At 41.1% G+C, this 14,635-nt stretch overlaps 1 protein-coding gene across 2 annotated transcripts; it reads left to right on the forward strand.

Annotated features, from left to right (window-relative positions):
* Positions 1-5,506: 5,506 nt before the first annotated feature.
* Positions 5,507-10,304, forward strand: SRP19 (signal recognition particle 19). 2 transcript variants are annotated; one of them, XM_051782710.1, is made up of 5 exons: positions 5,507-5,628; positions 6,883-6,958; positions 7,941-8,012; positions 8,818-8,929; positions 9,975-10,304. In XM_051782710.1, exons 1-5 carry the CDS (start codon positions 5,585-5,587, stop codon positions 10,106-10,108), a joined length of 438 nt encoding a protein of 145 aa, XP_051638670.1. In that variant the 5' UTR covers positions 5,507-5,584; the 3' UTR covers positions 10,109-10,304. The 2 variants fall into 2 exon arrangements, with proteins under 2 accessions (XP_051638670.1, XP_051638669.1); XM_051782709.1 differs by having other exon boundaries at positions 5,557-5,643.
* Positions 10,305-14,635: the final 4,331 nt, after the last annotated feature.

Consider the following 14,635-nt stretch of genomic DNA (forward strand, 5'->3'; position numbering starts at 1 on the left):
TCAGCCTCTTCCTGGCAGGGCATGAGAAACTGGAAGGTCCTTGACTTAGTATAGGCACCACTTAGCAACAACAGAAACATAAGTGCATTATCAACATTCTCATACTAAATCCCAAACACAACCCTGTACAAGCTACTGGGAAGAAAATTGGCTCTATCCTAACCAAACCCAGGGCATAAATCATTTGGAATTCTTAGAAGTGGAAATCTAGCTTAAGTAAAAGCTATGAACTCAGTGCAAATACTGTATTACTGTTTCACACACAGATGACTGATGGTTCCTTTTGATCTTAGAAGCCCAGTGTACATAGCTGTGACTTTATACAGCTGTCAGCTGCTTTACAAGGCTAAAACAGAAGGACAAAGAATGACTGTAAAACTGAGGTCTGTACTTCAGAGATACAGGCTTTGCAATCAGAAGGAATGAGAGATGAGTACAAATCCATATTTTTCCACTTTGCCACTTCCCCCCTGTTGCCAGCTAATAGGGATTTGGGTAGAGTCTTGGCAATATGGTGCCCAATATTCCCCCCCAGTATCTCAGTAAAATACTGTGTATGTTGTCTGCTGTACTTCCTACATTAATTCATGCAAGTTAATGCTTGTGTCTAGGTGACATAATCCAAAAGTCTAAACACCATAGGCTCTAAACACCATACAAGTCAGGATGGCTGTTTTCAAGGCCATTTGTCAGCTGCTCTTGTGGGGCAGCACTTAACACAGATTGAAATGTGTAAGCCAGATGTGGCTTTAAAACATCCCACATGCCTTAAAAAAAGATGCTGACACTATTTATAGGCTTCTACCATTGAGATGAACAAAAGTGATGCTTCTGCTGATTCATAAACAACACCATGTTGCTGATCACTGAAGGATGGGTATGAGGTAGTAGTGCCTCTTCGGAAAACAGTAGAAAACTGTCTCCTTTATGTAGAAGACAGAATTTTGGATTTCAGTTAAAACTATGGATTTAAAATCAGAGAATCACAGAATGGCTTGGGTAGGAAGGGACCTTAAAGCTCACCTCATTCCAAGCCCCTGCTGTGGGCAGGGACACCACTTGCTTTGATGTATACAGCCTTTTAAAAGTTGCATATACCAAGAATAATGGTTAACTCTGCATGTTGAAGTTTCAAGGTAAGTAAATACCAGTTTTATGAAAACAGAATGAAGGAGAGCATTATTTTCTCTCTATGCTGTGGAACGTTCACTGTTGGACAGACCTAGTTCACACCTGTGTGTTCCTTCCAACTTGAGTCATATTTCATAAGTATGTTTCTGTATTGAAAGTTGTTGGTTTTTTTCCCCAGCTCTTACATTTTACTTATAAGTATCTTTTTGGAATCCTCGCTTACAAAGATGGTGGAGAAAATCCTTATCTTGTCCCGTTCCTTTCAATGACCACTGAATGAAGAAAGAGTTCCCTTTACATCCCCTTTCTTTGTTCTGTGTTTTATCTGCAGTTCAATACAGACCTTATTTTACTAATCTAACTACAAATATACCCCCTCCTGAATGACTTCACTAGTCCCATTACTATATAGGTATTTCTAGCGTGGTTAGACTATGCAGTGTTGCCTCAGGTGAGAGAAAACTGAACATGTAAGTTAGGTCTGAATAAGCTGGGTCTGAATAAATATCTGTATGTGACACTTCTGTAAAACACATGAACTGTGTCACCTCAAACCATCCAGATTTTCTTGGGCTCCCACTCCTAAATGCATGGCATCTGCATTTTCCCCAGGTGAATGGCAGGAACATGTATCACAATCACTTTGCATTTCTGTTTCATGTTTGTACAGGGCTCTTGTTGCTGGGTGATCTTGTTTGGGGGTGGGGTTTTGGGGGGGTTTTATTGGGGTGGGTTTGTTACTTTTCTTCCCCAGACACCATTAATAGTAAAAATAGAATCTAAATAAGGACACCTGACTTGCTGATGACATTGTATACAGTGAGGGAATTCTCTGCTTGAAATGTCTGTAGTGCAGTGCTCATTTCCTGCCCCTTCCCCTTTTGCTGCAGTTACAGCAGATGGGAATAACCTGACCAAGTTATACACAGCTTTGCAAGACCAGTATCCCTGCTGCTAACCAAAGGCATTATTTCCAGTCTTGACATTTTGCTGCAGATGTGTACAATCCTTGTCCTCACCAGCAATTATCCCTTCTCTTCATCCTGCATTTAAGTGTTTAAAAGCTGTCAGGTGTGCTTCACAGTTCCATTTCTTGAGGTCAGAGATAGCTGACATTCAGGAAGCACATGCAGCTACAACGTGCCTGGGCTGGAATGCTGTGTGACCTACTTCTGTCTCTGAATTCCTCAGGCTGGAAATATGCAGAATTCGACTTTGAAATTTATTATTTATGCCACTAGAAAAAAATACAGTGAACGGATGCCATATACTCAATGAAATCGTTCTACAGCGATGATGGGGATTAAATTGACAGGTCTGTAACCAGTGCTTCATTTCCAGCATGCTGGTTTTGAGATATTGTGAATTCTACCACCTGTGAAGGAGACTGGTATGTAATAGTAGTATCTGCAGAGTGGTCAGTCATGGATGCCATATCATCAAATCTGTAATTCCAAAAACTCCATTTCTGACAAATTTTCAATTATTTTTCCATCTGAAAATAATTTTTGTCTTTGCCACAAATACTGATACAGCCTGTGTATCTTCTGTTACAGAAATTTAAATGCTATTTTAAAACATAAGCCATTAATCCAGTATGTTGGTATTAAAAAGCTCTGTGAATTCAAATTAAAAAGATGAAATGCAACTGTCAGATAAAACAACATTAAACGAATACACAAAACCTTTCTCAGTGTCCTGAATTAGGTGGACCGACTGAGAGCAGTCTTAATATGCAACAGTGGTACTGTGCCACTCACAAACTGCAGCTGTGTCACTGCCTTAAACAACATACTGTCAAAGCAGTGTTGCTCAAGGTGATGCACCAGAAATTGGTCTGCAAACTGACTGAGAAACTAAAATCATTACAGAAATCTAAGGGAGAAAAGAACACTATGAAGAAGTAAATTTTAATATTTTTTTTTCATTAGGTTTTAGCCTCTTTTTCTTTTAATTGTATGCAAAGCTGTGATATTACCAAATACATATTTCTTAGCATTTCTTTCTAAAAGATTAGATTAGATAGATTGCTCTTTGATTTAAACACTGCTAGAGCACTGTCCTTCAGAGATTTATGTCTGTGCCCTTTTGGTGGATTCAAATCTACGTGTCCCAGAAGGAAAGGGCAGTGTATATTATTGGACAAACCCAAATGGCAATAAGCTTGCTTTGTAACATGGTTGATGATGACTGTGTTTCATATTATGGTCAGATCATTAACATGCCCTGCACAGAGACACAATGGCAGCTCTGACACTTTTTAGGTGGTAGGTATCTCAATAAAAAATCATTGAATAGACAAGTCTGTGCATGCAATGGAGATTTAAAAGAAAAATACAGGAAATCCATTACCAAGCTACTATTAACAAAATGAGAACATTTTGCTGCTAAGCAACAAAAAATATCTACAATTATTTGTAATAGATTACCTCTTAGGAAGCTACACTTGACTCTGTATCAGCCAGCTTGATGATAATCTGAAGATAACCCTCCAGAAATCTATCTGTAGCACTGGACAACTATCGCATCAAAAACTTCCTTTATAACTGACACACCTCATAACCTTTTTTTTTAGCTAAGGAGCTTGTTGAGCTTGTGAGGTGCTGCCAGGTTGCTGACTTGGTCCCAGACAGCTGCAGTCACCTTCTCAAAAGCTGCTTCTGCTCGGGCCACGCAGTTTTATGTTCCTGTTTTGTGTAGTACTTTGTACAGTGTATTCACTTCTGATGTACTGAGAGCAAATACAGAAGACAACCAAACTCCTCAACAGTTAAAATGCTGAATAGACAAACAACTTCTTAATCGGGGCCAAATGCCTGATTTTCTGAATCTTCTTCTTTTTGAAGCTTCTCCATCACTCTTAACTCAAACTCAAGCTTTCATGAATGGTACTTGTAGTTCTTCCCTGGAAATACCACTGTGTTGCAGTGGGTCTCAGCACCCTCCTCTTCAGGATTTCATTGAAGGGAGCAGGATATGTTGGTGGAGCAGAAAAAAAAAAAAAAGGCAAAAAATACCACCAGGGATAAATACTGAATAAATACCTTCAGTTCTTTGTCCTGGTACATAGCTGCTGCATGAAGTTTAACTGGTGAGTGTAACACTGCACAAAATATGCTGTGTGAAATCCACAGAGTGACTGAATGGCTGAGGCTGACCTCTGGATGCCATCTGGTCCAGCCACCTGCTCAAGCAGGACTACCTACAGCCAGATGTCCAGCATCATTCCCATACAGCTTTTCAGTGTTTCCAAGGATGAAGACTCCATCACCTCCATGGGTAACCTGTGCCAGTGCTTGGTCACCCTCATAGGGAAGAGGAGTTTACTGATGTTCACAGGGAACCTCCTGCGTTGAGTTACCTCTGGTCCTGTCTCTGGGCCCCACTGGAAAGAGCCTGGCTCTGTCCTCTTTGTACCTTCCCTCCAGGTGTTTATACGCATTGGTGAGATCTTCCTGAGCCTTCTCTTCTCCAAGATGAGCTGCTCCAGTCTCTTCATCATCTTGGTGGCCATATCTTGGACTCTCCATTGTGTTTGTTTCTGTCTTGTCCTGAGAAGCTCAGAGCTGGATTAGCACTCCAGGTGTGGCCTCACCAGTGCTGGGGGGCAGGATCACCCCCCTGACCTGTTGGCAACACTTCTGGTAGTGAAGCCTAGGAAACCATTTTCTTCTTTGTCACAGGAGCACTTCACTGGCTCATGTTCAACTTGGAGTCCACCAAGGCCTTTCCTGACAAGCTGCTTCCCAGCTGGGCTGTCCCTAGCCTGTGCTGGTGCCTGGGGATGTTCCTCTCCAGGTGCAGGACTTTGCTCTTCCCCTTATTGAACTGCACGAGGTTCCTGTCAACCAGTTTCTGCAGCATGTCCAGGTCCCTCTGGATGTCAGCACAATCCTCTGGTGCATCAGCCCCTGCTCCCAGTTTGGCCAGTGCAACCAGCCTGTCACCCAGATCTTTAATGAAGATGTGAGACAGGATTGGACCCAGCAAGTAACTCCTTAATTTTTTTATTAAGTTTTAGCCTACTTTTTAATTTCATTGCCCACGAGGCTGTGCTAATCCCGAACAGGTATTTCTTCGCGTTACTTTCTGAGACATTGGATCAGATGGGTTGTTCTTGGGCTGAAGCACCGCCGGGGCGCTGTGAACGAAGGGAACCACGCGGCGGTTCAACGGCCTCCGACCGCGTTTTGTGTCACCCACTGCCACCCTCTGGGCTAGTGTTATATTGATTATTCAGGGTGTTTCCCTACACCCCCCGGTTCCCGCCCGCCATTCCCGGCCCCCTTCCCGACGCCATTCCCGGCGGAAGCCGCGCGCGCGGCCCCGGGCGGCGTGGACGTGGCGTCTCCTCACAGGCTGCCGCGCTTGACAGACAGTGCCGCTGTCCAATGGAAGCTCAGGGACGGGCCCCTGGGGGAGGGCCCCACGCCGCGGGGGTGGTGCCTCTGTCATGGCTGCTGCCGCGGGTGCCGCGTCCCCGGCCGACAAGGAGAGGTACCGCGGGTCCGGGTGCGCTGGGCCGGGCTGTTTGCGGGTGTTTCTTTGCTTATGTGTCATTCGGGATGCAGAAAACGCGGGCGGAGCTAGGAGTGGTGGTGAAATTCCTGCGGAACAAGGGGTGGTGGTGGTTGGGATAGTGGTGGTTGGGATGGTGGTGGTACGTGTGTGGTTTGGGGAGTCGGTATCGGAACTGGAATTCTCGTGCTGGACTCACAAGAACTAGTCGGCTCATAAAGAGCAAATAGGGAGGGAAACACCACTGGAAAGAAAAAAGAAGAAAATACCAAGAGTTGAGGTGATTTGGGCTGGTTTTAGAGGCAGCAAGGAGCGTTTCCTGAGACGCAGCGACAGTCCTTGTCGTTCTCCAGCTATGTGAACGTCAGACGATTTACTCGCTTTTCCTTATGGTCTCATAGGTCCTTATCCAAATAAATGTAGGCGTTTTTCCAGTTCTTGGTCTACCTAGCTGGCATTTTAATTTTCTAATAAGTGTAATTGAGGTTCTGTCAGTCTCATCCCCCGTATGTGCTCGACAGGTTTAAATCCACTGCAAAATCTTGATCAAGTTCCTAAGCACAGTTTTTGGGTGGCTTTATAAATTTACCCCAAATCTGCGTTGATCTACGTATGAATAAACAAAAACAAAAATAACAACAACAAAACCAAAAACCAAAACAAAAATAAACAAAACAACCCCCCAAACCAACCAAACAAAAATCAAACTAAAACAAAAACAAACAAACAAAACAAACAAAAACCCAAACACCAAAAAGCACACAGAAAGGCAAAACTATTGCAGAAAAAAAATCTGCCGCTTCCTTCTGTCAGGAACTGAGTTAACTATTAGTGTAGTAAAACCATTTCAGGAACATTCTTTAATTCTTTTCGGGGAAAGATGTGTGTACCCTGCCAGGTTTCAGGGGTGTGAGAAACAGGTCAAAACATCCTGTTTCAGTCTCTTTTTATTTTTCTTGTAATAGGTAGTGCTGCCCTTTGTACGCAGAGTGCCCCAAAAAGTGGTGTCATGCAAGGAGCATCTCAGCCAAATGGTCCTGCAGTGCCTGTGATAACTCCAAGTGGGATTTTACAACATTTTACGAATCAGTCTAGGGAAAATAAATGGTTGTTCTTAATGGAACTGCTGTGTTGTAGCCATGGGATTTATTTTTTGGTTTTACTAGGAAAGTATTGCATTAATAACAAAGAAGCTGATGTCATTTACTTAAACTGACTGTTTTCTCTTCCTAGATTCATCTGCATTTATCCAGCATATTTGAATAACAAGAAGACAATAGCAGAAGGAAGGAGGATTCCTATAGACAAAGTAATTTTGTGGGTGGTAGGGAAAAGGTGTTTTATTTTGCTATGCAGTACTGTGTAGAGAGCTAGAAAATATATCTCTGATCTTTCCAATCCCCCATGGCAAGTAGTTTGGTAACTGGAAATTACACTGTATTTGAAGATAGCCTGCTGCCAGCATGTGAGTGTAGGAGAAGAGCACTGGGTTGAAGTGTCTGCTTTTATGTGAGCAGCACCTTGGGCAAACAGGTGAATGAGGAGCTTAATGCACTCAATTTCCCATACAAGTAGTTTGCCAAATTTGAAAGCAATGCAGAAAAGAATAGTTAGCTAATGATTGTTTTTCGGAGACTAACTATATATATCTGTATTCTGTGTCCTGTCCTCTCTGTTGCTTTCAAAGTTAGAACTTGAAATGCATGTAAACTTGGTAGTTATTGTTGCTTATAATCTGTCCAGAAATAGTTTTTCATCATTTCACTGCTTTATAATAATTTTAACAAGCAATGCTGGGAATGTAAAGGGTTTTTCTCACTGCTTAGGGTTGTGGGTTTTTCTGAGAATAGTTAAAAACAAAATCTTTCATGAGCATGCAAGTTACCAATCAAAAATCTAGAAATTTTCTGTTCTTTCCTCCTTCAGTCCTTACTGTGAGTTTGCTGTTGCTGATTCACAGCTTTTGGTATCTTTGTACATACAATAATTATTAATTAATTTAAGTTACTTTTCCTAAGCAATTCTTTTGCTTTCTTCTCTGTCTTAATTAATTCTGTTTCATCTGTTTTCTGTTTCCTGATGTCTTCTCTCTCTCTTTTTTTTAAATGTTTTGTAGACCACAGAAGCACTGATAGATGACTTCTAGAGTAGATGTGTCAGTATTTGAAGTACCTTCTCTGTCCCCATCTGCTTTTTCTAGTTACAGAGTATAGGGTGGGAAACTAATAACTACTGTTATGTAGGCAAATCATTGTTGAAAACTAATTAATTGTAACACGTTGTTTCAACAGGCTGTTGAAAACCCCACATCTACAGAAATCCAAGATGTATGTGCAGCAGTTGGATTCAATGTGTTATTAGAGGTAATTTTCAAAAAGAATCCCCCCCTACCAAAAAACCCCAAAACAAACAAACTTGAGATATCTCTGTTCTTTCATGATATATTTTCTCATGGACAGGATAACTTGCAGTTGAGAAGTTTTGTTACTAGCTTTGCTTGCTTTGAATGATAACTGACCATAATCATGAAGTAAATGTTGGAAAACTGATGCAAGTTAGAAATATCTCAGATTTCTTAGATAATGTCACTTTTAAGCTTATGGAAAGATTAGTTCTGTTTTACTCTCCTTCTGAAAAGACTGTAATGGGTGCTTGAAAGTGTGTCAGAATAAAAACTAATTTTGGAAGCTGCAACTCTGCAAATTAAGGTTTTAAAAAGGCGTGTTTTTAATGAAAAGTGGTTACCTTTGCAATGACTGTGTTGTATAGGAATAGGATTCCGATGCTTGGAGTCTTCATAGCCCTTTGGAGTTACATTTTAGCCAGAGAATGTTAGCTTTTTATTGCAATACATGCGATGAGTTTGTTGTTCTTAGGCAATGAGTCTAGATTTCTAGAGAAGTAACTTCACAGATTGTTTCTTGAAGTAATTATTAATTTAAAACAGTGTTGAATTTTCTAAGAATTGAGCTCCTCACCTAGGAGTGTTACTGGTATCCAAAAACCAGTAAAACCACTTTGCTTTTCAGAAGCAGTTGAACAGTGCACTGTGAAACAACCAGTACCACTGAGAGACCTGTGATGTTTCATCAAGAATGAAGGCTATGACTCTGAAACAGTTCCATTTTCCACTGCTCATTATAATGAGTTTGTCCTTTTGCATGACAGAAAAATAAGATGTATCCTAGAGAGTGGAACAGAGACGTGCAGTACAGAGGTAGAGTACGAATCCAGCTCAAACAAGATGATGGCAACCCATGTTTACCTCAGTTTCCAACACGTGAGTATAGAGTACCTGGGTTTAGGCACTTCTTCAGTTAATAAACCAGGGAGACTTTGTTTATTTTATGTTACTAGTTTCTTTAATTAGTTTTAACTATTATAAATTGTTATTTATAATTAAATACATATAATATTTAATTATAAATAACTCTACATTAAATCTCTTTGCCTGTGTAAGTCAACTAAATCAAGTTGTACTGTGGGTACTGAGGAGAGTTTGTAAAATGTTGTTGCCCTTAATCCTGCAGTTTCTGCTGCAGTGTCATAGCAGGGGACTATGGGGAATGTTGTGTGATTGCTATGTGGAACAAAGCATCTATTCACTTTTGGCTTACTGTTTTGTTAACATTTAAAACAGAGTATTTGGTGTTTAAATGGCTAAATTCCATCTTTTTTCTTAGGTTGCACACACCAGCTAGGCATCGGTGTGGATGCCAAATTGATAAAATACATACTGAGTTCAGTTGAGATTTCGTAAATTTATAATGAAGCAGCTGCCCTTAACTAATTAATAGAAATATTTCACCTTGAATGACAAATAATGCAGATTTTGCATTTTTCCTGACAATGAATCCATGTGTGAAAGGAAAGCAGTACGTGTCTTAAGGAAAGAGCAAGACTACTACGGAATCTAGAGTAGCATAAGAGTGCTGGTAGTCTGAAGGAGATGATTTAAAAACCATATTCCTTCTGGAAGGCAGCAGTGCCTTTCTAAAAGCGCTTGTAGCTTTTTCCTGATCATTCTGTCCCAAATATTCTGGGCCAGTAAGAGGTGAGTGAAAGAGTAGCAGGAAGGTTGTAGATACATTGAAGATTGTCAGGTTATGTGCCTATTCCACTCTGTTGGGATATTTCTCAGTTCTGCACTTTCTTTTCCCCCTCCAGTAATTTTTCACAAGCTGCTTGGTACACAAAGGAAGGAAGCAGAACTCCTGGGCTTTATACCCAGTTTAAGTGAAATATGAAGTGGGGCTGAAGTTTCTAAGTTTGAAAATGCTGCATTAACGTGTGAGGCATACATTGATCTCTCTGTGTATTTTTAGGTAAGTCGGTGATGCTATATGCTGCAGAAACCATTCCCAAACTGAAAACAAGAACTCAGAAGATGGGAGGTAGTGATCAAAGCCTTCAGCAAGGAGAGGGAGGCAAGAAAGGTAAAGGGAAGAAAAAGAAGTGAGCTCACACCTGGAATCACTGTAACATTGCATAGTTGTACCTACAACAAATGCATATGGACATGTTGCTGCAGCTTTGAAGTGAGAGATACAAGCAAGAAATAAAGAGGGGAAGTTAAATAGAACTGCCTGCTTTATCAGAACTGGAATGCATTTAGCTGCCTTGCATCTGTGTAACAATAAATCTGTTTTCACACACAACCTGCAAGTCCGGAGCTAAGCAACCACTTTTAAAAGTGGAAGAACATAATCAGGTGGGGTGGGTAGGAGAATTATTCCTTCTAGAAGAAATATGCAGCTTTTGACAAATAAATATTCTTATGCAGACCAGAAAGCTGAAAACTGGTTGCCATAGTAAACCATGTATTTATGCTAGTGAAGCAGTTGTCTTAATTCTGTAGTATTCTGTATTAGGAAGAAATTCTTCACTATGAGCATAGTGAGGCACAGGTTGCCCATACACCTTGTGCATGCCCCATCCCTGGAAGTGTTCAAGGCCAGGCTGGATGAGGTTTAACCCCAGCTGGCAACTAAGTACCAAGCAGCCCCTCCCTCACTCCCTACCCCCAATTGGACAGAGGGGAGAATAATCAGGAAATAAAAAATTTATGGGTGTAGGTAAGAACAGTTTAATAATTTAAATAAAGCAAAATATAATTATACTTATTATAGTAATTAAAATATAATAAATTAATAAAAATTATTATTAATACAATTTTTAAAAGGGTGGGGGAAAAATCAGAAAAGCAAGTGATGCACAATACAATCAGTCACCACCTGCTGACTGATGCCCAGCCCATCCCCCAAGAGTAATTAGTCCCTCCTGGCCAATTACCCTCTGTGGTATGGATGATCTTTGACCAGTTTGGGTCACCTGTCCTGGTTTCTTGCACACCTCACTGGCAGAGCATGAGGCACTGAAAAGTCCTTGACTTAAGGGAAGCACTGCTCAGGAACAAACAGTGTGTTACCAGTATTATCCTCCCACTGAATCCAAAAGACAGCACTGTACCAGCTGCTGGGGAGAAAATTCAGTGTGTCACAGCTGAAACCAGGACAGTAGGCACACCTTATTCCATATAATTTATGTCATGCCAGGTCCCACACTTCCCAATGCCCCATCACTTACCTCCCTTTGAATTTATATACACAAACAGATAATATTCCCATAGTATATGGACAATCCCTGTAAAAGTCCATTGATTTCATTTAGTGTGTGACCTTGGGCTCCATCTGTCAGAATGGTGTTTCAGGCAGGAAAGGTGGTGTGTGGTGGTGGGACTCAGTCACAGTCCATTCTCCATCAGTGTGGTGATGGGAAATGGTGATGACCAAAAGGCGAGTCAGGTTCAGATCCCCAAATTCAGCCTGTCACAGACGGGCACTGTGAGGTGCCCAGTGTGGTGATGGGCATGTAGCCACCATAGAAGGGGTAATTCATGGTGTTACACAGTAATTAACATCATACAGTGTAATTCATGGCTTTGAGACACACACTGGACTTTTCCATCCTCTTGGATAATCCACTAAGGGCACCAAGTTTAGGTTGGGCAGGGCCAGCGTGACGGGCAGGGCCAGCGTGACTGGCAGATCAGACCTCTGAGTGTTGAATAACCAGATGGCGTTTGCTAAATATGGATCCCAATGTGTGAAGGGCCACTATTCATTGCTCTCAGTGTGGTCTCTAACCATCCACTGCATCCTTTGACCTTTCCAGACCTGGTGTGTGCTAGGGAATGTGATATTTCCACTCACTGCCATGCTCTTTGGCCCCAGTGTCTGGGGTTGTTTTGGAAATGAGCCCCATTGTCTGACTTGATTCTTTCTGGGGTGTTGTGTCTCCATAAGGCTTGTGTTCCAAGGCCCAGGATGATGTCCTGGGCTGTGTCCTGGAGCACAGAGGCTGTTTCCAGCCACTGTTTCCAGTGGTTGCTCCCACCACTGTGAGCACATGGCACTTCCCTTGGTGGATTTGGGGGAGTGTGACGTGATCACACTGCCCAGCCTCCCCATATTTACATTTCAGTCATCACCCACCATACCAGAGAGGCTTTAACCACTTGGCTTAATCACACCATGTGTTTCACATCCATGGATAACCTGTGCAGTAGTGTCCAAGGTGAAGTTCACCCCTCCTAAGCCCACCCAAATATTTCATCAATATAAGAGTAGCATATGTTCCTTAGGGGATTAAATACAAGCAGGGCAAGATAGTAAGTCAAGTTATTTTGCAGGTCTGCCCTCTTCTTCAGCACCCTTCTCTCAATTTCACCCTTCAGTTCCTGCCCTTGGAACAGGGCAAATTCTTACAGGACATTCTGGGACTGAAAGTGCAGACAAGGCTTCTGTAAAAACACAGAAATACTGCAACTTTTGGGCTCAATGCTATGACTTAAAAGAAAAAAAAATTGAGAGAAAACCTGGGTGATAATGGACACCTTTTTATTTCACCTGCCTTGCTTTTGACAGTTTGCTGTGAGCATTGCTTGTGGTGCATCATTACTAAAAAGGCACAGTGGCCCGTGGTTTCCTGTAGGTGGCAATATTAACAAAGGCATGCATCAATGAGTGGGATTTACTCTCCATCAAGACAGGAGGAATATGGATTTTGAACTAGTGTCCCTTCAGAAGATAATAGTCTAGTTATTTAAAAGTATACACTTGTTATTTCCCTACACAGTTTTCTGGATACCTAGACAAAGATTAAACATTTGAAATGGACATGTGAGCTCAGAATCCTTATAACATTCCAAGTAGGAACTGAGTAGCCTGCACTGGAGTGCTATTTCCTATGAAACAGCATCCGTGTCTCTTTCTCTATCAAGGGTTGGGGTTTCTTTTAGGTGCAGTTTGTTTTTCAGATGTGTCTGACTGAAATCTTTAAAGAATTCTTCTCCTGCAAAGACGCAGTAACGCAAAATATAATGTTTTATGGAATTCCATAGCCTCAGCAAAGGCATCAACTACATGCTATTCCAAACTGTGCTGAATTCAAAGATGTTCATCTTCAATTATGTTTCCTTGACCAGATCATGAGTTCATGTGGTCATCTGAGGATTTTTTGCTTCAGAATCCCTTACGAGTTTATATACCAGTAGGAAACCTAATTTGCAAAAAGTTGCACAACCAAGGACTTCCTTAGTGGTCCTACATTGTCATTTCTCAAGTACTGTTTCATTCCATCATGCTGGAATGTACAAATTCTCTAGAAGACAAGACTGATGTTCATGATATTTGCGAGATATGCAGTTTACAGAAAATACTTACCTACAAAGATTTGTGGTTTTGTTTTTTTGGAAAAAATTCTTCCTCCTTTTCATAAGAGGAACTGGTTGAATTTGAAATGGGGGTGGGAGGTGACTAGAGGAATTAGTTATAATAATTTTAGTTGATTCTCAGATTATTTAAGGAGTTGATAAGACTGGAAAATTAGAAAAAGTTGTGAGGGTTTGACCTGACAAATATTAGACTACTTACAAGAATTTCTATGCTTTGTTAACTATCCTGCTTTGAAGAATTTTCATTTTATTATCACTTGTGGTGATGTTATCATTGTGGGGGTCTTTTATGTTTTTCTGACTTTATTTTTCTTTTTGCTGAGCTTGGAAAAGCAGAAGAAATGTCCTACTTAGCGTGGTAACAGAAAGAACTCTAACAACACCACTGCCCACCACCGCAAATAGTGGTGCAGCATTGTTTGTTTAGGTCATTTATGGAACACTAAGAAACCAATGTGTGAGGAAAAAATGTCAAAATCCAGGTATTTTACAATTTTTCCTCTACATTTCTAAAGAACACTAAACTTTGACAATTCCTCAGGTAAGCCAGGCTATGAAGCCTAGAAAGAGGTAGCTGCACAGAGAGATGCTTGTGGTGCTCACTATTGGGAAGAGATCTGCATTCCAAACTCTTTTGATAAGGCCTGATGTTCAAAAACTGCTGCCTAAGGTTGCCATGAAACAGAATTACTTCCTTTGGGCTTTTAGAGAGCTTTCTACTAGTTCCACAGTAATGAATCTTGGGGGGGAGGGGGAAGTGAATCCCCTGTAAAGACCTTCTGCCTTCCTAAAGTAACCAGGTTTTCACTGTTGAGGTATAAGGCTCTTAAGAAATACTGAGGCATCATACTAGTCCCATAAGATTATCTTTATTTGTGTCCATTTTTATTTAGCACGTTACAACTTTAGCATAGACATGGAGCAGGTCTGTGTACTAACATTTGCACTTAAATGTTGTGAAGACACAAGAAAAGCACTGATCTGCAGGGCCAGCCCAGTGGATTGCAGGAGTTACTTGCAGGAAAGGATAACTTGCTGCAGAAATTCAGTCATTTCTACTTGCATCAAGGCAAAAAACCAAGATCAAGTTCTGTTAACAACAGATTGTGTTTCTAATTCAAGTAGAAATCTGACAAAAGAGCACTAAATATACATGCCGGTAATATCAAGTTGTAAAGACAAGAAACCAGTTAAGTGCTGAGAGAGATGCAAGGGACTGTTTTAGCACTTCCCTAACACTTATCTAGAACT

This window comes from Manacus candei, unplaced genomic scaffold, assembly GCF_025592945.1.
Source record: "Manacus candei isolate 608988 ecotype Guabito, Panama unplaced genomic scaffold, ASM2559294v1 h1tg000016l, whole genome shotgun sequence".
NCBI classification, from domain to species: Eukaryota; Metazoa; Chordata; class Aves; order Passeriformes; family Pipridae; genus Manacus; species Manacus candei.

Excerpts from the sequence above, each read along its gene's own strand:
- SRP19 (XM_051782709.1), top strand. The coding sequence starts at position 5,585 with ATGGCTGCTGCCGCGGGTGCCGCGTCCCCGGCCGACAAGGAGAGGTAC. Across the intron at positions 5,644-6,882 it reads GAGAGGTACCGCGGGTCCGG|ATTCATCTGCATTTATCCAG; the intron begins GTGCGCTGGGCC and ends TTCTCTTCCTAG. Across the intron at positions 8,930-9,974 it reads TTTACCTCAGTTTCCAACAC|GTAAGTCGGTGATGCTATAT; the intron begins GTGAGTATAGAG and ends GTGTATTTTTAG.